This window comes from Anolis carolinensis, chromosome 3 (assembly GCF_035594765.1).
Source record: "Anolis carolinensis isolate JA03-04 chromosome 3, rAnoCar3.1.pri, whole genome shotgun sequence".
Classification (NCBI taxonomy): Eukaryota; Metazoa; Chordata; class Lepidosauria; order Squamata; family Dactyloidae; genus Anolis; species Anolis carolinensis.
This window is the reverse complement of record NC_085843.1, coordinates 203,720,319-203,742,068: the sequence shown is the minus strand read 5'-3', so window position 1 is coordinate 203,742,068 and position 21,750 is coordinate 203,720,319. Positions and strand designations below refer to the sequence as shown.

The 21,750-nt window shown below is 41.2% G+C and overlaps 1 protein-coding gene across 3 annotated transcripts in view; it reads right to left on the bottom strand.

The window, feature by feature from the left end:
* Window positions 1-21,750, bottom strand: part of pwwp2b (PWWP domain containing 2B) — a 65,704-nt gene that overhangs the window by 8,819 nt on the left and 35,135 nt on the right. For all 3 annotated transcript variants that reach the window (XM_008106704.3, XM_062976102.1, XM_008106705.3), the window contains one exon: window positions 11,142-12,807. In XM_008106704.3, the coding sequence (XP_008104911.2) occupies window positions 11,160-12,807 (1,648 nt within the window). In that variant the 3' untranslated portion in view covers window positions 11,142-11,159. The remainder of the gene's footprint in view (window positions 1-11,141; window positions 12,808-21,750) is intronic.

The following is a 21,750-nucleotide window of genomic DNA, read 5'->3' as shown; positions in this document are numbered from 1 at the left end:
TCAAATGTATAGCCAACTCCTGTAGGGAAAAGGTTCGCAAGGCTAAAGCGCAAAATGAGCTCAGGGACATTAAAAACATCAAAAAAGCCTTTTTTGCTTACATCAGTAGAAAAAGGAAGAACAAGGAGGCGATAGGGCCTCTGCGAGGAGGAGGTGGGGTGATGGTGACAGGGGATAGGGAAAAGGCAGAACTACTTAATGCCTTCTTTGCCTCAGTCTTCTCACAAAAAGAAAGCCGTCCTCAACCTTAGCAACATGGAGTGGACGAAGGATATGGGGAAATCCAACCCCAAATTGGGAAACAAGTCATCCAGGAATACCTGGCTGCTCCAAACGAATTTAAGTCCCAAGGGCCAGATCAACTACACCCAAGAGTATTGAAGGAATTAGTGGAAGTTATTTTGGAACCACTGGCAATCAACTCTGAGAGTTCCTGGAGAACGGGAGAAGTCCCAGCAGATTGGAGGAGGGCGAATGTGGTCCCTATCTTCAAGAAGGGGAAAAAGGACCACCCAAACAATTACCATCCGGTTAGCCTCACGTCGATACCAGGCAAGATTTTGGAAAAGATTGTTAAGGAAGTGGTCTGCAAACACTTAGAAACAAATGCAGTCATCGCTAATAGTCAACACGGATTCACCAAAAGCAAGTCATGCCAGACTAATCTGATCTCTTTTTTCAATAGAGTTGATCAAGCTGGGTTGATACAGGGACCGCCGTGGATGTAGCGTACCTGGATTTCAGTAAGGCCTTCGTCAAGGTCTCCCATGACCTTCTGGCAAAGAAAATAGTAAAATGTGGGCTAGACAAAACTACAGTTAGGTGGATCTATAATTGGCTAAGCGAAAGAACCCAAAGGGTGCTCACCAATGCGTCATCTTTATCCTGGAAAGAAGTGACTAGTGGAGTGCCACAGGGTTCCATCATGGGCCCGGTTCTGTTCAACATCTTTATTAACGATTTAGATGAAGGGTTAGATCATCAAGTTTGCAGATGACACCAAACTGGGAGGGATTTCTAATACTCCAGAAGACAGGAATTCAAAATGATCTTCTTTTTTTTTCATGTCAGGAGCAACCTGAGTCGCTTCTGGTGTGAGAATTGGCCATCTGGAAGAACGTTGCCCAGGGGACACCTGGATGTTTTGATGTTTTTACCATCCTTGTGGGAGACTTCTCTCATGTCCCTGCATGGAGCTGGAGCTATAGAGGGAGCTCATCCGCGCTCTCCCCGGGTGGGATTCGAAACTGGCAGCTTTCAGGTCAGCAACCCAACCTTCAAGTCATAAGGCTTTACCCCTCTACGCCACTGGGGGTTCCTAAAATGATCTTAACCGACTAGAGAAATGGGCTGGAACTAACAAAATGAAGTTCAACAGGGACAAATGCAAGATATTCCACTTAGGCAGAAAAAATGAAATGCAAAGATACAGAATAGGGGACGCCTAGCTCAACAGCAGTACATGTGAAAAAGACCTTGGAGTCCTTGTGGACAACAAGTTAAACATAAGCCAACAATGCAGCTTTTTTTAGCCAATAGTATTTTGGCCTGCATCAATAGGAGTATAGTGTCTAGATCCAGGGAAGTCATGCTACCCCTCTATTCTGCCTTGGTCAGACCACACCTGGAATCACACTGTGTCCAATTCTGGGCACCGCAATTTAAGGGAGATATTAACAAGCTGTAATGTGTCCAGAGGAAGGCAACTAAAATGATCAAGGGTCTGGAGAATAAGCCCTACGAGGAGCGGCTTAAAGAGCTGGGCATGTTTAGCCTGCAGAAGAGAAGGCTGAGAGGAGACATGATAGCCATGTATAAATATGTGAGGGGAAGTCATAGGGAGAAGGGAGCAAGATTGTTTTCTGCTGCCCTGGAGACTAGAACATGGAACAATGGCTTTAAACTACAGGAAAGGAGATTTTACCTGAACATCAGGAAGAACTTCCTCACTGTGAGAGCTGTTCGGCAGTGGAACTCTCTGCCCCAGTGTGTGGTTGAGGCTCCTTCTTTGGAGGTTTTAAGCAGAGGCTGGATGGCCATCTGTCGGGGGTGCTTTGAATGCGATTTCCTGCTTCTTGGCAGGGGGTTGGACTGGATGGCCCAACACTATTATTCTATGATCCAATAATAAATTCTAATAAAGTAGAAAATGCGCCTTCTGTACGTACGCCTTATTACTACTGAAGACATACTCCTAAAATACACAAAAAAATCTATGAATTCTGTTCATTTTGCTACTTGATAAAATATTTTTTGTTCCTTCACAACCCAAGCCCTACGTTGTACGTCGTGAGGTTGATCATATATGAGAGGCTGTATCTGATGATCATAAATGATCTCTTACTAGGTCAGATAACTGTAGTTATCACCTTTGCATTTCCCCCATTTCATCTCATATACCATTTTTATCTGACCCTTTATGCCCAAGACTTTTCAAGAAAATAAAAATACATATGCTCTTAGCACTTTTATTTCAGCATCATTCCATCACCTGTAACCTGGGAAATCCCTAATTATATGTTGAATGTCAGTCTGTGTTAACAGATGTCCTTCCATTTGCACAGAGTGACCTTTGAGAGTTTCCTCATTTAATTGGGCTGCTCAATCATCAAGGCAACGTTTACATTCTTACTTAATAAGAAGTCGCCTTTTATTACAGTGGTTCCCAACCTTTGGTCCTTCAGATATTTTGGATTGCAGCTCTCAGAGTTCCTGACTGTTTGCCAAGCTGGCTGTGGCTTCTGGAGTAAAAGTTCAAGAAATCTGGAGAAACAAAGTTTGGGAACCACTGTAGACAGCTTTGGAAGTAATCTTCCAAGGCTATGTAGGTCTATGCAAATACTAACAGATTCATTTGGATTAACAAGAGTTCACCAGAAAACATTCTCTCTCCCCCCATATGTATAAATGTGGATTTTAAGAGGATTCATAATAGGGAACCAGTGAGAATGGGGGAAATACAGTGGGTGAATGCCGGTGCCTTTACATTTAATTGCTACTAAGGCTACCGATAGAAGATTTCTTCGGACCTAAGATGGAAAGAGGAATTGCCAGCCCCTAACCTAGCTATCGCCCAACAATGTTCCTCATTCAATCCACAAGATGCGTCCATTATCTCTGATCAATGTTTGGAAATAAAAGCCTGTGAACCTGTGACATGGAACTGAAGTAGGCTCTGAATGATTGAGAACCTTTCTAGATATGCCTAGAACTGTCCTATGTTCCTTCTTCTGATGGAAAAAAACCATCTAAACTAGCAAGAATTACAACCAATGCTGCCAACTTCTTTTTACTAGGGCCTGGATTCTGAAAATGAACCTATGGTTAAAAACAATGGTTTTAAAACTGGGAACAGATTTACTACATCACTTCCCTTATGAAGCCTCCAAACCCCTTTGGGCGAGGAGGATTGAGCGAAAAGCGGCTTCAATTCGACTATCTGCATCTCTTCTGCTCCACTTGGGATACAAAATGGCACAAGAATCCCTGAAGCAAAGATTACAGGATACTGCCCTGGGAGATATTAGAGCCCTTTCAAATTCACCATGCTCCCCTAGAGTCTTAAACTTACCATACAGAGAACCATTTAAGACATCTGAATACCTAGAAAGCCTTACAGTAATTAAATACCACAGATTCTTTACAAAGGTGAGACTAAACGTCTTTCCCTCAGAGCTGCTAAGAGGCGGACTGTCTGGAATCCCCCTCTCCCAAAGAGTATGCCCCTGAGGAGGAAATGAATAGAAACAACAGAATACATTTTATTGCAGTGCTGCTTTATACAGTGCAATGTAGCCAACTTTTATATCAAATCCTCTCCCGCATGATCAACCATCCCCCTGCAGAGGATTGTTAGATATCTTTTAGAGGACAAGTACCACAGGGTGACTCTCATGATGGCAAAATTCCTCGCAGTGGCAGCAAGGCTGAGGAAGCAACTAACCTCTGATAGGGATATCACTTGAAACCTAGTACAATGAACTTCTCCTAAGATGGGAGAATTCAAAATGACTGTTCGTTTTCTGATGGGTCCATGGACCATAATAAATGTTGTTGTTTGTTGTTGTTGTTGTGGGAACAATGCTGTACATGCTAACTACTTCATGGACAGGAAAGAGCTGAGAGAACAGCTGAGTAAATCTTAATGCAAGGCTAGAAGATCATGAAAGAATAACACTATGTCACATGATTTTTGTTCCTGAGTTATAAATGTAATTTCCTAATTGGTTCTATCATTAAAACATGGGAAAAGTTTATTAAACTGCAAAAAACTTTGTTTTGAAGGACATGCAGCACATTTCGCTATAGTTTTCCAATTAATATCTCAGAGAGTCTCAACCAATTCAGCATAATTTGTAGCAGCCAAAAAATGAAATTTCTGGAGTATTAACAACTACTTTCAATGTAAAAACCGCACAGGAAGAATATTTTCAAACCAGGGACAGAAAATATTAAAATTTTGTTAACATTGTGCAATTAAGCAACTCCTCTTCCAATTCCTCTCTCCCAAATTTGTAGTTCATCTGCTATTTCCTCAACCAGACATCTTGCAAATATTAATGTAATCTGGCTACTTAGACCCAAACAGGGAAGATGTAAAATACATACATACTTAAATAAAAGCTAAATGTATGGAACCAGATAAATTTTACTGAGTCTTCTCTTTCGTTTTGTTGTTGGCTGATAATAAGGTTTAGGCTTCTACCTAATATGCAACAGGATCTCAGGCATGTAAAATACAACTCAGTTCCTTGCTCAAATTTCCCACACTGTAAACAACTTCTCATTTCCTTTAGAGTGGACTTGCTGTGTTTCCCCGAAAATAAGACAGTCTTATATTATTTTTTGCTCCTAAAACACACTAGGTCTTATTTTCAGGGGATATCTTATTTCAGTCTCTTCTCTTCCGCTAAGGAAGGCGCCTGCAGCATGAAGGAGAAGGAGGGAAACCTTTCTTCTCCATCATCTTCCTCGGCGAAAGAGGAAAGAGCCGTGGCCGCCAGGGAAGTGGAAGGAGGTTTCCTCCTTTGTCTTCCGGGGCATGAAAGTGGGCTGTTGCTGCCGGGGAAGGCGAAGGAATGCTCGTCTTTTGCCTTCCCGGGTGGGGAAGTGGGCCGTTGCCGCCGGGGAAGGTGAAGGAGGGAAAAGCGCTCCTTCCCTTCTTTCTTTGGCTGCCTCTTCCTAGGCCTTACTTTCGGTGGGGGGTTTTATATTTGCCAATTCCCCCAAACCTCTATTAGGTCTTATTTTTTGGGGATGTCTTATTTTCAGGGAAACACAGTAGTACAAACTAGGAGGCCCCCAGTGGCGCAGTGGGTTAAACCTCTGAGCTTCTGAACTTGCTGACCAAAAGGTCGGTGGTTCAAATCCGGGGATCGGAATGAGCACCCGCTGTTAGCCTCAGCTTTTGCCAACCTAGCAGTTCGAAAACATGCAAATGTGAGATCACATTTGCATGTGTACGGCGCTCTATCGAGTATTACTGGTCATATGACCTTGGAGGTGCCTACAGACAATGCTGGGTCTTCAGCTTAGAAATGGCGTTGAGCACCAACCCCCAGTGTCGGACACGACTAGACTTAATGTCAGGGGAAAACCTTTATCTTTAGCTAGTACCATCCACACTTCCACTTAGTACCATCCACACACAAGTTGTTATTCAAGGAAGGGAAGCTCATGAACATGCATTTTAGGGTTGAGACCACGGGAAAGGCAAGTAGAACAATCAAATAGAACAAAACTCAAGGGTTGGTGTGAGTTTTCTGGGTTATATGGCCATGTTCCAGAAGCATTCTCTCCTGATGTTTCACCCACATCTATGGCAGGCATCCTCAGAGGTTCTGAGGTATATTGGAAACTAAGCAAGGGAGGTTTAAGTATCTGTGGCAACCCAGTGATTCCGGCTTGAAAGCCTTCGACAACACAATCATATTCAAACTATAGTCAGTTGTTGGACTACTGCTCCCATCACCCTGGTGTACAGTGTCAGATTCGCTGGGGTGATGGGAGCTCTAGGACAAAACATCCAAAACAGGTTGGGGAGTCTGTTGTTAAAGGACATTTGGTCTCCAGACTTTTTGGACTACAACTTTTACAACCTCATTTTATGGTGAATGGGATTGAAAGAGTTGCAGATGGAGAGCCAAATGTCTCCCGGGTCCTACTGTATGGAAAATGTATTTCTACTTCCCCAAAATCTTCATTACTGTCTAAAAATAATTGGTGAGAGGCCAAAAAATGGAAATAATTTTTGTGATTTCCCCCCTCCAAATTAATTCATGTTTCTCAAGCCTGGCATTTTGCAGCAGACTCCAGAAGTTGGTTAAAGTAACACCACTATAACTTACTGTTTTGGATGAACTACAAAGAACAGAATAAGAATGCATTCTCTCACCAAAAAAGCAGTGGAAACAAATCACTCTTCAAACATCATAGTTCTTATAACATGTTTCAGCGTATAAAGGCTCCAGGGCAAGAATTTGTAGACATATAAAGATTCCACAATATTAGGAGGGGCAGCAGAGCATGGTTTGGGGCCCAGAATTCAGCTTTCAAAGGCCTTTTTTAAAAAAGCAAACTTCTAATTCCTTTATCTGCAAATAAGAATATAGAAAGTCACCTTATGCTGACTCAGAATACCGGTTTTTCCAGCTCAGTGTTGTCTAGATTGGACTTACAGCAACTGTCTGGGGTTTCAGGCAGTGATCTTTTCCACACACTACCTGGGGTCCTTTCACGTTTCATGATTACGGCACTTTGATTCTACTTTAACTGCCATGGCAGCATCCCATGCAATCTCAGCATTTGCAGTTTGTTGATGCACTAGAAGAGCTCCTGGGCAGAGAAGTCTAAATGTCTTCCCTAAAATGCCAATTCCAGAATTCCACAGGATGGACCCAAGGTAATTTAAGTGGAATCATAATGCTGTAATTGTGTAATATGAGAGGGCCCCTGGGGATTTCAGGAACTGAACACAAAACTTTATGCACAAAAGCAGGTGCTCTATCAGTTGTAATGTCCCTTCCTTAAACGTTTTGGGTGTTGCTTCTTACGATGAACTGCTACAATACCTCTGTCTCTGGTCAGTCTGATTAAAATGACGTATGAACACACAAACTCACTTTTGGTTTTCACCATAATTTCATTATTTCAATAGGTAGACAAAACAAGAAAAGCTTGTCTTGTCTTGCAATTGTTAAATCAGTAATCCAAAATCTTTTTATGTATCAACTGGAAACTGCTCACAGATGTAGTAGATGCTGGTTCACCTTTACATTATGCATCATGGCTCAAGAAGCTACAGTCACCTAGTGGCTACCATACTGTGTATTTAACATGTATTTTATAGAAACAAGCTTTAATATGTATCTTTTATAGAACTACATTCTAATATGTGTTTTTAGAATTTTGCAATGTTTGTGTTTGACAAGAAATACAAAGACACGGGATGGGTGATGTCTGGCTCGATAACAGTATATGTGAAAAAACATCTTGGGAGTCTCTGAGGATAACAAGTTGCATATGAGCCAACAGTGTGATGCAGCAGCTTAAAAGTCAATGGGATTTGGAGCTGCATCAAAAGGAGTATAGTGTCTAGATCAGTTCTAAGCCTTTTGGACTTCAACTCGCAGAAATCCCAGCCATCTTACCAGCTGTTAGGAACTGTGGGAGCTGAAGTACAAAACACCTGAAGGCCCAAAGACTGGGGATTGCTGGCTAGATCGAGGGAAGTCATGGTGCCTCTCTATTCTGCGTTGGCTAGATCTCACCTGGAATACTTTGTCTGGGCACCACAGTTCAAAAGAGATATTGGCAAGTTGGAAATTGTCCAGAGGAGGGCAACTAAAATGATTAAATGTCTGGAGACCATGCCCTATGAAGAACATCTTAAAGAACTGGGTATGTTTAGCCTGCAGAACAGAAGGCTGAGAGGAGACATGATAGCCATGTATAAATATGTGATGTGAAAAGGTGTCATAAGGAAGTGGGAGCAGGTTTGTTTTCTGCTTCCCTTGAAACTTGGACTTGGAGCAATGAGTTAAAATTACAGAAGATAAGATTCCTGAATATTAGGAAGAACTTCCTGACTGTACGAGCTGTTCAACAGTGGAACTTTCTGCTTCAAAGTTTCCTTGGAAACTTTTAAACAGAGGTTGGATGGCTATCTGTCAGGGATACTTTGATTGTGCTTTTCCTGCATGTCAGAAGGCTGACCCATGTGGTCTCTTCCAACTCTATTATTCCATTATTCTATGACTGGCTAGCTAGTTCTAACCCTTAACTGGCCCCATCCAGATTATCTCTCTTTGCTCAAAATGGCAAGCTGCTTTTAAAAACTGCTGATAGAGAGTGGGGAGTTCCCTACTCTTATAAGAGAGAAGGAATCAGGACTTAAAACAAACAAAATAAAAAATCCCAAATGAGGACCATTATTTAGACCAGCTTTTAGAATTGTTAGCCCTTCATTTAATGGCCCAATCAAGAAAATGACTATTTGTCAGGAAAATACAGTAGGTGTTATTTCAAGTTTGGTAGCTCATTGCCACTTCTATAACTGACTGAACTCTCCCCAGTTTGTTGCTGAACGAACCACAAAACTAGGATAATTGAGCAGGAGAGAAAGATGCAGAAATCCAGACAAAAAGTAAGGGTGTAGCTACACTGTAGGATGAATGCAGTCTGACACCACATTAATTGCCATGACTCAATGCTATGGAATACTGTGATTTGTCGTTTGGTGATGCACCAGCACTCTTTGGCAGAAAAGGTGAAGGAACCCTGTAAAGATGCAAATCCCATGATTTCATAACACTGAGCTATAGTAGATAAAGTGGTGCCAAACTGCACTCATTCTATAGTGTAGATGCACCCTAAGATGCAGGAAACATAGGAATGGGAATGCAACTGCCTGCAGCTAAATTCAAATACCAGGGCTTAAAACATAGACATGCAAAATCCTTGGTTAAGGTAGCAGTAAAATCTTGTTTTTTTCATGCTGTTAACAGCAAATCTTTGGATAAGTTTATTTAACATTAACAGTGACTAAAATGCTTAATCTTTAGAAAAAGGGCTGAAAAATTCAGCTTGCGTATATACAGTATATACCAGAGGTCATGTTAAAATGTCTTGGGCTAGAAAGAGATCATTAGTGGGAAAAAGTTTGAGAAGTCTTGTTCTAGAAAACCACTACATTGTTTGATTTCTATATGTTTCTCAGTTGGTTTTAGTGCAAATTGAATACCTAGATTCTGGCAAATGTGGAAAGTTAGTGAAGGTAAAAGTACAACATGAGCAGGACAAGTATGAAGACGGAGAATAGTAGGAGGAGAGCAGGAAAAGGGAGCATAACTAGCAGTAATGGAAGCGATAATAGTCTGCATAGCACAGAAGCGTCAAACAACAACATGACAATCCTAGCAACTATTTTCATTATCAGGGTCAGGTCCTGAAACAAAGGATAGTGGAGAAAAATGTTTTGAAAATGTGCAGAATGCTTTTCATTCTGAAGCCACAATTCTCTGCAGCTGAACTTTCACAATTTACACAAGAATTGCTTCCACAGTAGATACCCTTGTTTCCAGTGAGGCCTGGCCTCCAGCATTTCTTATTGGAAATCAAGCATTCTGTAGGCACTGTCTACAAATTTCAAATGTTATATTCAGAAAGCTTAGACACAAGCTTTTTTATTATAATTGGGATTTACAACTACATCACTATCTCTGAGTAAGGAATATGAGAAGTATATATTGCTTATGTCTTATCGGTCTGGTCTATTAAAAACAACTTTCCCCAAAAAACCAGGCAGTGACCCGAGCTGAAATGCAAAACAGGAACTGGTTAAAAGATTTAACAAACTGTACAGCAAGCAAAGATTTAATATTCACATTTTTCCAAGTGTGATGCCTTTCCCAGTTAAAAAAAAACTCTATGCACTCCACAAAAATGCTTTACATTATGGAAATTTATTTGCAAAAGTCCATGTTTCAGGAAAAAATTACATAAAGTGCCTCCATTGATAATGTAAAAGTTAAGGTTTTCTCCTGACATGAAGTCTAGTCATGTCTGACACTGGGGGTTAGTACTCATCTCTATTTCTAAGCCAAAGAGCCAGCCTTGTCCGTAGACACATCCAAGGTCATGTGGCCAGCATGACTGCATAGAGCACAGTTACATTCCCACCAGAGCAGTACCTATTGATCTATTCACATCTGCATGTTTTCGAACTGCTAGGTTGGCAGCAGCTAGAGCTAACAAGGGGAGCTCACTCGCTGCCCAGATTCGAACCACAGACCTTTCGGTCAGCAAGTTCAGCAGCTCAGTGCTGCGCCACCAGAGGGTAGAAATACATTAAAAAGTGAGCAAAATTTCATGTAGATTTTAAAAATTAAGTTGCAAACAGCAACTGGGAGGGAAGAAGCCAAAGAATGCATCAAAAAATAAATAAACATGAAATTGACATTTATGGCCATCTGTAACAAGCAAGGAAGATGAACACTAAATACTGGATACTAAATGGGAATACATAATGAGATATTTCCAGGATGGGTATGAGGAGAAATCAATAGGGATGTGTGCACAATTTCATTAAGCTTCAGGTGCAATTGTGGGAGTTGGGGGGGGGGGGGGGACAATATAAATTATTTACCTGTATCTCACAGGTCTACAGTAGAAGGAGATATTCTCTCTAGGTGTCTCAGTATCAATCCCTCACAGTACTGCCATTCCCAATTTTTTTAAAAAAAATCCAAGGCAAGCATGTCAGGCAATAAAAAGCATAAGAACAATACACAGCTACTGCCATCAGGAAAGTGTAAAATGTGCCTGAATTACTTTATTTCAGCTAACTTTTCTAAATGCAATTTGTAACATAAAACTTGCTAGTTGAATTTGATATGACAAAAAATGTTAGTCATCAGAATAAATTCTTATTATACATATTTTTATGTTGCACAGATTGTATGTGTGACACAAAAGTACACATATTGATAGTGCACAGTGCAGAGTCTGGGAATGTCAATTTTTTTTTTGAGACAACATCTCTTTCTCTTTTAAATATTTCAAAAACCATGCTGCAGGCAAAATAAGGAAGTACCATTCTGCTTAGCCTAGTTTTCAATAACTTCTCCCAAATATCTGCTTACCTGCTATAGAAGCCAAAATTACGTTTCAAATTGTGTTAGGAGGTCTCTTATTTCCGGGGTCAGATGTTCCACTGCCTTGGCAGCTTCCGTAATAGCTTTCCGATACATCCCCTTCTTCTTCCGATTAAACCGCACTTTGAAATATTCAGAGAAAGGGAAGAGTTTTGACAGAGACAAGAAAGACGTTGTGGGAGAACCAAACCATGACACTTTTGCTTCCTGCCAGGAAGGGTCTCCATTTTCCTTCTGGCTAAGATTGATATCAAGGACCCGGGCTGGCCACCATGGGAAGCCATGGATTTTACCCCAAACAACGTCTCCCACTGAAACAGTTCTTCCATCTTCAGTGACACATTTGGAAACACTTTGGGTGTGCAGTCTAACTGTTAAGGGGGGCACTATCTTACGCTCATCTTTTGATGACGATGAGACTGAGGCATCATCGCCAGGTAAAAAGTCACACATTTCTGGCGACGTGACTTCTGAACTTGAAGATTTGGATTCATCTAGGCTGTCATTGCTACACACCGATAAGCTCGAGGAATCGGCTTTCCTTTTATGGTAATTCATAAGGAAAGCCAAGTTATCGTGTCCATCTTTATTCTGAGGAAACCTTTTAAAGTCTTCATCTTCACAGGAGCTTCCCGAAGACATGTCGGCTAAACTTCTATCTGCAGATTCGTCAGTATAAAAAGTAGCAGCCGTAGCAGCATGGGATTCTCCACTAGTGGAAAGGACATTCATCTCATCGATAAGTTCTGCTTTATAAATTGAAACATTATCCCCCTCATTCAGCCGATGGGGCTTCAGCCTGATTTTTGGAGGTGGCACATCTGCGCTGGAATTCACAGGCCTGGTTAATTTCAGCTTTGGAATGGAAGCAAGGTGACTACTTGATGACTTGTCTATAAAACATTTGGTTTCCTGGTAGTGTTGCAACTCTTTGGCCTCCTCTTGGTCCTCCCCTCCATTCTGCAGTAACCGCTGAGAACAAAAGGGCTTCCCTGAGCCATGGATCCGGGAGGGTATTTTCACCACTTCTCCTTTGCCTTGCGGGGTGCTATAAGATATTTTGATAACTGGAGTCCGATGCAAAAGCTCGCCAGAAAATTTATCTTCCTCGCGCTTTTCCTTTTTGCTCCTTTTCTCTCCAAAGTCTGATTCACTGTGTCTCTTTTGTTCCTTATCCTGAATGCTGAGCTTTCGCCTGGTTTTCACATTTTGCCTGGCTGAGCTATTCTCCTCTGGGTTCAAAGTGTTCTTACATTTTTCACAAAGCACCTGTCGTGGCCTCAGCCTAATAGTGCTCATGATGAGCCTGCCGGGGTCTCTATTACGAGACAATCGCCTCTTAGTCCTTTTTATAGTCCTTGGAGGTGGCTGAGGGACCCACTGGTTATAGCTGTGCCTTAGCCACAATGGAGGTGGGAAGGGGGCTCCCTCAAAATAGGGAGGATATGGAAGAACAGTGCCTGATGGAGGTGGAGGCAAGAGAGGAGGAACTTTCTCCTCCCCATTGACCTTGGGAGGCTTTTCTTCCCAAGACCACCGTTCAGTCTCCAGCTTCATAGGCTCTCCCTCTTCAGGCTTGCCATTAGTGCAAGGATTGATAGCTGGGTCATCTATTTTTGGTAATGAAGATGGGGGAACACAAGACAACGCAGATCTAGGGAAACAAAAAGGGGGCACAGGATCAGAACAGATTTTAACTGCATGGCATAACAATTATAAAGATCACGGCAAAAGTACACTTGAAAATCCCTCTTGGGGAACACTGGAGATGATAAGCTTCTCATTCTACAACCTCGAAGCAGCACACTTTCTCCATTCTCATGGAGAGCCCAACTCAAGGTGTATGCTAGACATTCTTCTAATTTCTTTCTGACAGATAAATTTAGATAAGGACAAGCCTACGCCTCAAAGAAAGTACAACAGGAGTAAAATGAGCTTTTAATCCTGTAGCCCTTTCCCAGACTTTGTCAAGCAAAGTCCCATAAGCCAGTGGTTCTCAACTTGTGTGTCCCCAGGAGTTTTAGACTACAACTCCCAGAAATCCCAGCCAGTTTATCAGCTGTTAGGATTTCTGGAAGTTGAAGGCCAAAACATATGGGGACCTACAGGTTGAGAACCACTAACATAAGCAATCCCAACCAGTGATGAAGAAACAACAGCAATATGGGACTATCCATGTCTGGATATATTATCAAAGATTTCCATGAATGTCCTAGCAAGAAAGAGGGCTACTATAACTGAACAGAACAAAACATTTTCTAGTAAAGTCTTTTGGTTCAAAAGCTGCCAGGATGGGTGAGAGGGAAGAAAGAAGAAAGAAAAACCACCACCCAAGTTTATGCAGCCTCCTATGAACTTGCTGGTGCTAATAAGGCTACAGTCAGTGTAGGCTCATATAATTCAGTCTAACTTTATTTAACTGCATTATGTGAGTCCATACTGACCATACAATGCAGTTTCAAACAGCATAATATGGTAGTGTAGATGACTCACTGATTTGCATTCACAAAGGTAACTTTTCCAAGCTCTGTATCCATGTTTGACCAACAAGAATCCCTTTACAAATCACTGCATTGCCACATCTCACAAAACCTAGTGAAGATACTGGTTTTGGCACAGGAGATGGAAGATGGTGGTTTTGGCATGGAAGGATCAAGCAGCAGTGGAGAATATAGTTCTGGCAATCAAAAGAACGAAGACTTTTGAGGGGCTTTCATATTATACAAGTACTGTATATCACAGTGATTCAAGTTCCAACTACCATGGAGCCCCGGTGGCGCAACAGATTAAACCCTTGTTCCAGCAGGACTGCTGACCGACAGGTCGGCGGTTTGAATCTGGTGAGAGCGGTTGAGCTCCCTCTGTCAGCTCCAGCTCCCCATGCAGGAACATGAGAGAAGCCTCCAACAAGGATGGGAAAACAGCAAACATCCGGGTGTCCCCTGGGCAACGTCCTTGCAGACAGCCAATTCTCTCACACTAGAAGCAACTTGCAGTTTCTCAAGTCGCTCCTGACATGAAAAAAGAAGCTCAATAACCATGACAACATCCTATGGAATCCTGAGATTTTAAGTTTAGGGAGTTTTTAGTGTTTAGAATTATCAGCCAGAGAGTTCCTAGTATCTCACTAAACTATAAACCTGATAATTCAAAGTTTGCTGCCAGAACATAGAGTTGAACTCAAAAAAGTAACCCTACAAACCAAAGGATGTTGCTAAGGCAGTTTAAAGTGGAATCATTACATTATAATCGTATACTGTCAAAAGATCCTTGGATTTTAGGAATAGTGTGGAAAAGCTGAAGAAATAATTGTCCCAGCTGCATCCTATTCCACATTAACGTTGGACTTACTTACGTAATCACCACCACAAAGGACAGACAGCAAATATGGTCAGTTTTCATAACCAGTTCAATCTGAATTAGAAACATACTATTTGGTCTATTTGATGTTGCTCCCTTCCCCCGCTCATTTTAGATGAGATTAGCCTACAGGAAGTAGGCCTAGACTGTTAAAAATACGGCTTATAAAATAAATCTTTCTGGTATAATCTCCTTTCAAGGAAAGCCCTTAATAGCAAGTGGCGCTTGAAGCTACCAGTACAGCTGGTATCTGGTCATGAAGCTGCTATAATTTATCTGTCTACACGTTGACTTTTAACGAAGCCAGCATAATATTGCTCACAACCCGTTTTAAGTTCAAAGCAGAGGGATTTGTAAGTCATTGGGAGAAAAATCTGTCTGGGTGCATTGCATCCAAAATGGACAGGGAGAAAAACATCCAGTCTTCAGAATTGAAAGTTGTCATTATTTTTATTTGGGGGGAGGCGCCTTTGGTACCAATAGTTAATTATGGGTCAGTTTTCCCCATTTGCCTTATTATTTTTTCTCATCTGCCTTCAATCCACACAAAAAATCCAGATGGTCCTGAAAACTCTATACTGCCGCAAATGACTGGGAGCTCCAGTGGATAAAAAACTTCTGGGGGTGGCAGGCAGGGAAGAATTTAGTGTCCTCCTCCTTGCCCCATTAAGAAGGAATTACACCCCTTAATCATAGAACTATAAATATATATATATAGCTCTAATTAGTTAAATAAGGTTCAAGCAGCCAGTCTCTTATGTACATATAACCTCGTATCTACAGGACCAATATCCAAGGTTTGATTTATCCACATCTGACAAAATAGGCCTTCTCTGGGCATTTTCTACATCCACCAGCACAATGCTATGGTATTCCTGGTACTTCATTTCGATGGGGTTCGTAATTATCCATATTGACCAAATCCACTCAAAGTCTGGGAACATATCCCCTTACATACAAGGGCTGCACCATTTTCACTTATGTTCTACCTTACCTCCATATCTGCGGACTCACAAGAAGATCAAAAAGATCTTTGTACTTCTACCAGTACAAAAGGTATAAAAGTAAAGGTAACCATTTCCTCTTGACATTAAGTCTAGTCGTGTCAGACTCTGGGAGGTGGTGCTCATCCTCCATTTCTAAGCCGAAGAGCTGATGTTGACCGTAGATGCCTCCAAGGTCATTTGGGTGGCATGACTGCATGGAGAGCTGTTACCTTCCCACCGGAGCAGTACCTATCGATCTACTCACATTTGCATGTTTTCGAACTGCTAGGTTGGCAGAAGCTGGGGCTAACAGCGGAAGCTCACCCCACTTCCCGGATTTGAGGGTCATATTGGAGAATATGGCTTTTTAGAAGCTTGCAAGGAGTACAGGCAGTTCCCAAGTTACGAACAAGATAGGTTCTGTAGGTTTGTTTTTAAGTTGAATTCGTATGTAAGTCGGAAAAGGTACATTTTTTAAGTGTAACTCCATATATAAATGTGTGTGTGTGTGTGTATATATATATATATATTCACACACACACACACACACATATATATACACACACACACACACACACACACATATATACAGTAGAGTCTCACTTATCCAACATTCGCTTATCCAACGTTCTGGATTATCCAACACATTTTTGTAGTCAATGTTTTCAATACATCGTGATATTTTGGTGCTAAATTCGTAAATACAGTAATTACTATGTAGCATTATTGCATATTGAACTACTTTTTCTGTCAAATTTGTTGTATAGCATGATGTTTTGGTGCTTAATTTGTAAAATCATAACCTAATTTGATGTTTATTAGGCTTCTTCTTAATCTCGCCTTATTATCCAACATATTTGCTTATCCAACGTTCTGCCAGCCCGTTTATGTTGGATAAGTGAGACTCTACTGTATACACACACACGAACACACATGCATATATGCAAGCTTTGCCTGTACTCTAATACCCACAACAGAGGAAGAAGCAAGGGCATGAGCCAACACTCAAATCATGTGATATTACTTCATCACCATTCAGCGAGGCCATATCCTCATAACTACAAGAGTAACCAGTCAGTTACATCAGAAAGCTCTCTCTTATATTAGAGCTATACAGTAATTCAGTTACACCTTTGTTAATATGGACAGGGCTTAATTACAACCACCTCCCTCCTTTTGTATAAATAGCACTTCCAGAACTTGTCTGTGAGCATGCGCATGTGTTCTTGGGCATCACTTCTTTATGTATAGCTCTTTCCCAGTGACCTAAAACATACACCTTGCATTCTCTCACATATAGAAGAAATGTTTATTGTAAAATGGTATTGCTTTAACATGTGCATCATGTAAGCAAGTGCAGATATACAGATGCAACAATTTTGGTTAATGTTGGATCAGAGAAGTCTTCTATAGTGGATGCTTTAAATGTGTTGGAACTACAGCATACGATCTAGGAAATATAGCAATTCTATTCCAAAATTCTAGTCCATTTTGACATCACCAGATTTGGGAAATCAAGAGAAGAGAGCAAGACCCAAACCACTTACAATATGCTTCAATTATATATTAGGAGGAAATTTCCTGGCAAGAGAAGCTGTTCAAATAGTGGAACAGGCTGCTTTGGGTGGTAGTCATATTGCCTTCATTAGACATTGGGTAAAAATGTTGGGAGAAAAGGATTTCCTACATAGGCATGATGGCCTTTAAGGCTGTATCAGAAATGCATATTTAATATCTTCCTGCCCCTTACTAGGCCATCTTGACAGATTGATAAAATGCAGACCAATCAATCAGCCTTTCTGTACATTCTTCAACTTGCAGCCCTATATAATTTACCTTCAAATATGCTTTAGTATGCCATGGGCTTTTGAACAAGGCATCTTAACCACAGGGGGGAAAGCATAGGAAGGAACCCACATGTTTCTAGAAAAATGAAAGTTACAAAGAAGAACTCACAAGTTGATGCAATATTAGTAGGACACCAGGAAAGCAGCTGACAACTCATTAAACTGAACAGAGGTCTAGCAGGGAGGGGACTAAAAGAATATAGCATTTTGCTAATAATATTGTTGAAATATTGGTGACCAATGTTTGAAACCTCAGCAATCCTCATGAAGAAACTGCACTGGCAGCTTCAAGCTCAATTCTGCAATTTAGGGGGTCAAATTGCAAATGAAACAGCACTCAAGAGTGCAGTTTCTGTTCCTGGGGAGAGGATTTATATGCAACATGGGTCACAGGTCTCCATAAAAGTGTCACCTTGAAATTAGTCTACTAAGATACATTATATGGCATCTAATGGAAGAACTTACACTGGCACCTCAGATCCTTTCTGAACGAATCATACTTGGCTCTTCCCAATCTAGGACAAATACAACACACTTTTGTAAAATTTTCACCAAAAAGTAGACGGAGAGTTGAAAGTACATTAGCAGACACATGGAAAAGCTAGAAAAGATCAACTGGAAAGTATTCAGGCTATATTTTATTTACCATATTTATCATATTTATATCCCGCTTTCCTTTACCCCGAGGGGGACTCAAGGCGGCTTACAGATGGCATTTGTGCAGTGCCTTGGGCATAAAACATAAACATAAAATAAATTATTATAATTGAGACAGACATAAAAAAACATAATTAAAATACATTCCAATATAAAACACGTCATCCAAAGACATCCATATTGATAATATCTTTTCTATTTGCCAGCATTCTATTTATCTACACACATAATAAAAGTGAAAATAAATATGTGTGTATGTGGCTGGGGTGCACACTTCCAGAGACAGGCTCCCGCTTCCACAAAAACCTATAGCCCACAGTTCTGAAGAGCCACCAAAACCACTCCCTTCAATGACACTGCAGGTTATAGCGAGTGCCATGAACATGTCCAAGAGTCCTGCCAATGTCCTCCACAAATACAATAATGCCCCCCACTCAAGTGAAGGCTTTCATACAGAGACAATTTCTTCCACTGAAAACATACCAGTGTTCCTTTCTCTCTACACTGGTGTGGAATTTGCATGATCCTGCCCACTGCCTCTTCCTTAACTCTCCCCTACTCTTTTCAACTCTGCATAACAAACAGAGCAGAACTGAGGAGCAACTAAACATACTGGAGAAGTTTGGGGGATTGACTCCACATGATGGAAGTTGTGGTTCACCCTGCATCAAGTCAGAGCACTGTGACCCCCACTGACAATGGACCTGGACCACATTTGGCACACAGAAACCCCAAGACCAAAGAAAAATACTGGAGACGTCTGGGAGGAATTCACCTTTTAGAGCCATTATAGATATTGGGATTTATAGTGCACTTGCAATCAAAGCGCACTCTGGACCCCACCAACGATGGCCCTGGACCTAACGTGGCACACAGAACCTCCATGACCAACAAAAAATGCAGGAATTACAAGATTTATAGGAATTACATCCAGAGAGCACTGTGAATGCAAACAATGGATCTGCACCAAATTTGGCACACATACCCAATATGCCCAAATTTGAATACTGGTGGATTTGGGGTGGAATTGGCCTTGGTATTTGTTAGTTGTAGGTAATGGGATTTACAGTTCACCTGCAATCAAAGAGCACTCCGAACCCCACCGATGATAGACTGGATCTAACTTGGCAGACAGAACCCCCATGACCAACTGAACGTACTGGAGGGATTTGACGGGATTGATCCACCATGGTGGGAGTTGTAATTCATCCTGTAGCTGGAGAGCATATAGAACCCCACTGATGACACATCTAGAGCAAATCTGCCCAACATGACAAACGTTAAGCACTGATAGAGTTTCAGGAGGTTAATCTGCCATGATGTGAGTTGTAGTACACCCACAACCTTATGCATTTAGTAAAATACAAAAAGGACTTCTAATAACACGGGCAACGGCAGGTATCCAAGCTAGCAGAAAATAAAATGCATATCCATGAAAAATTGTGTTTTAGTGCCTCTTCTGGTTTAGAGAAATGTCTAGTTCTGACAGCACTAACTCCTCATGCTAAGTATCGGGTGATGTCCTTCTATCCAAAACTGCAGGATGGGAGCTAGACTTTGGATCCTGGAGGAGGGCTGTGCATGAATATGCAGAAGAGTCCTTTTGTTCCTCACTCGAAACCAGTTAGCAAGTGGAAGCACCAGTAAAGCAATACAGAGCCCACATTACCTCCAACTAGAAATAGCAGTCGGGCTACACTTCCACACATATAAGGGGAGCATCCTATTGGTCAGGCCTGGACCTTTTGCATGTCAGTGGATTAAATAGAACATCATTTAACTTCCCCAATCTGTATACATTCAAATGTTTGCTGGCAGAAAGGTTAGGAAGCCACCTCATTAATTTCAATGCCGTATGTGTACCCCTACTTATTGGCAATGTACATTAACTTCATCCATTAACTGGAAAGATTTTTTTCCAAGTGAGTCAATTCATGCCCATTTTTGCACCATGTACCAAGGCAAACAAGTACACTGCCTGTCTATAATTCTAAATGCAGAACATGTTTTCCTGGTTCAGACATTATTATTATCTCCTTGGTTCAGCATTGTCCTCCATGGCTATGCATATACCACAGCAAATGAAGGTACAGAATCATAGCAACATTACCTTCCACTATTTATGTCTACCTGCTCATCTTGGTTTGTATATAAAATCTGTTTCCCACCTTTGTCCCTTTAAATGCTCTTTTACGACCTTCAATCATTAATGAGGCTGAACCTATCACCTCATCACAATATCCACATGCTTTGCATTTCTATTACAATTTCACACACACCCAATCTGTTAGTATATGTGTCTGTGGAGTCAGTAGGAATGTACTGACTCTAGAGTCAAATTAAATACAGTGATATGGAGCTACAGGATTCTTTTGTACCATTTTATGTTGAAAAAATCTAATGCATCAATATAATTCACTCAGTCTGATCTACATCATAGAGTTGTTGTTTGGACAAAATAGAAGAAAAAAGCGAAGTAGACTCGATCCTCCACATTTTCGGTTACGTGAATCTGATTATTTACAGACTTGCTCTGTTTAGGAATCTTTGGTGACTCTGTGATCAACTCCCACCAGAAGTTGAATACTTCTCTATGAATCTTTAGAGCACTCCAGTGTGATTTGATAGTTTATTTCCACCAGAAGTTGACCTAAAAAGTCACGGGGGGGGGGGGGGGGCTTAGACATTCATAGAGAAGTGTCATCTCAGGTACAAAACAAAGTGCTCTTTTTTAATGTGGTTTTTCTACTTTCACAAGGATCCTGCAGCCCTAACTTTATTGGAGGAAAATTGGAATATAAATGAAAATGATACAGGTATAATTATGGAGTTCATAAGAGGAAGAGTGAGATTGGGAGTATGCAGGTTAAAAACAGAGAGAAAATCTATATTATATATTTACAGCAGTTTGATACCCCTTTAACTGTCATAACTCCTTCCTAAAGGCATCTGCAGTTTGAGAGTTCTAAGCCAAAGAAGTCTGGCTCTCCTTAACTATGGCACTAAGATTCCTGAAGAAACATGGCAGTTGAAGGAATCTCACACCTGTACCTGTGTAGTGTAAAGAAATATCCTGCAAGATAAGCAAAATGTGACATTTGGCTCTTTGCAGCATAATTTGTAGAATACATCAACAGACATTTGCAGCAGTGATCTTGTGACAAAGATACTAGACTACATCAAGCCTGAATATGCTCTAGATGCCAAGATGAGTAAACGGAGAGTGTCATACTTTAAATATATCACAAGAAGTAGTGACTCACTAGAAAAGACAATGTTTGGCAAGGAAGAAATCAGTCGGAAAAGAAGATGGACTCCATCAAGAAAGCCACAGTCCTGAGCCCACAAGACCTGAGCAGCACTGTTGATAATAAGAGTGACGTGGAGGTCTTTCGTTCATAGGGTCATAGAATCATAGAGTTGGAAGAGACCACAGGCCATCCAGTCCAATCCCCTGCCAAGAAGCAGGAAAATCACATTCAAAGCACCCCCGACAGATGGCCCATCCAGCCTCTGCTTAAAAGCATCCAAAGGAGCCTCCACCACATTCCTGGGCAGCGAGTTCCACTGCTGAACAGCTCTCTTAGTTAGGAAGTTCTTCCTAATGTTCAGATGGAATCTCCTTGCCTGTAGTTTGAAGCCATTGTTCCACGTCCTGGACTCCAGGCCAGCAGAAAACAAGCTTGCTCCCTCCTATGACTTCCCCACACATATTTGTACATGGCTATCATGTCTCCTCTCAACCTT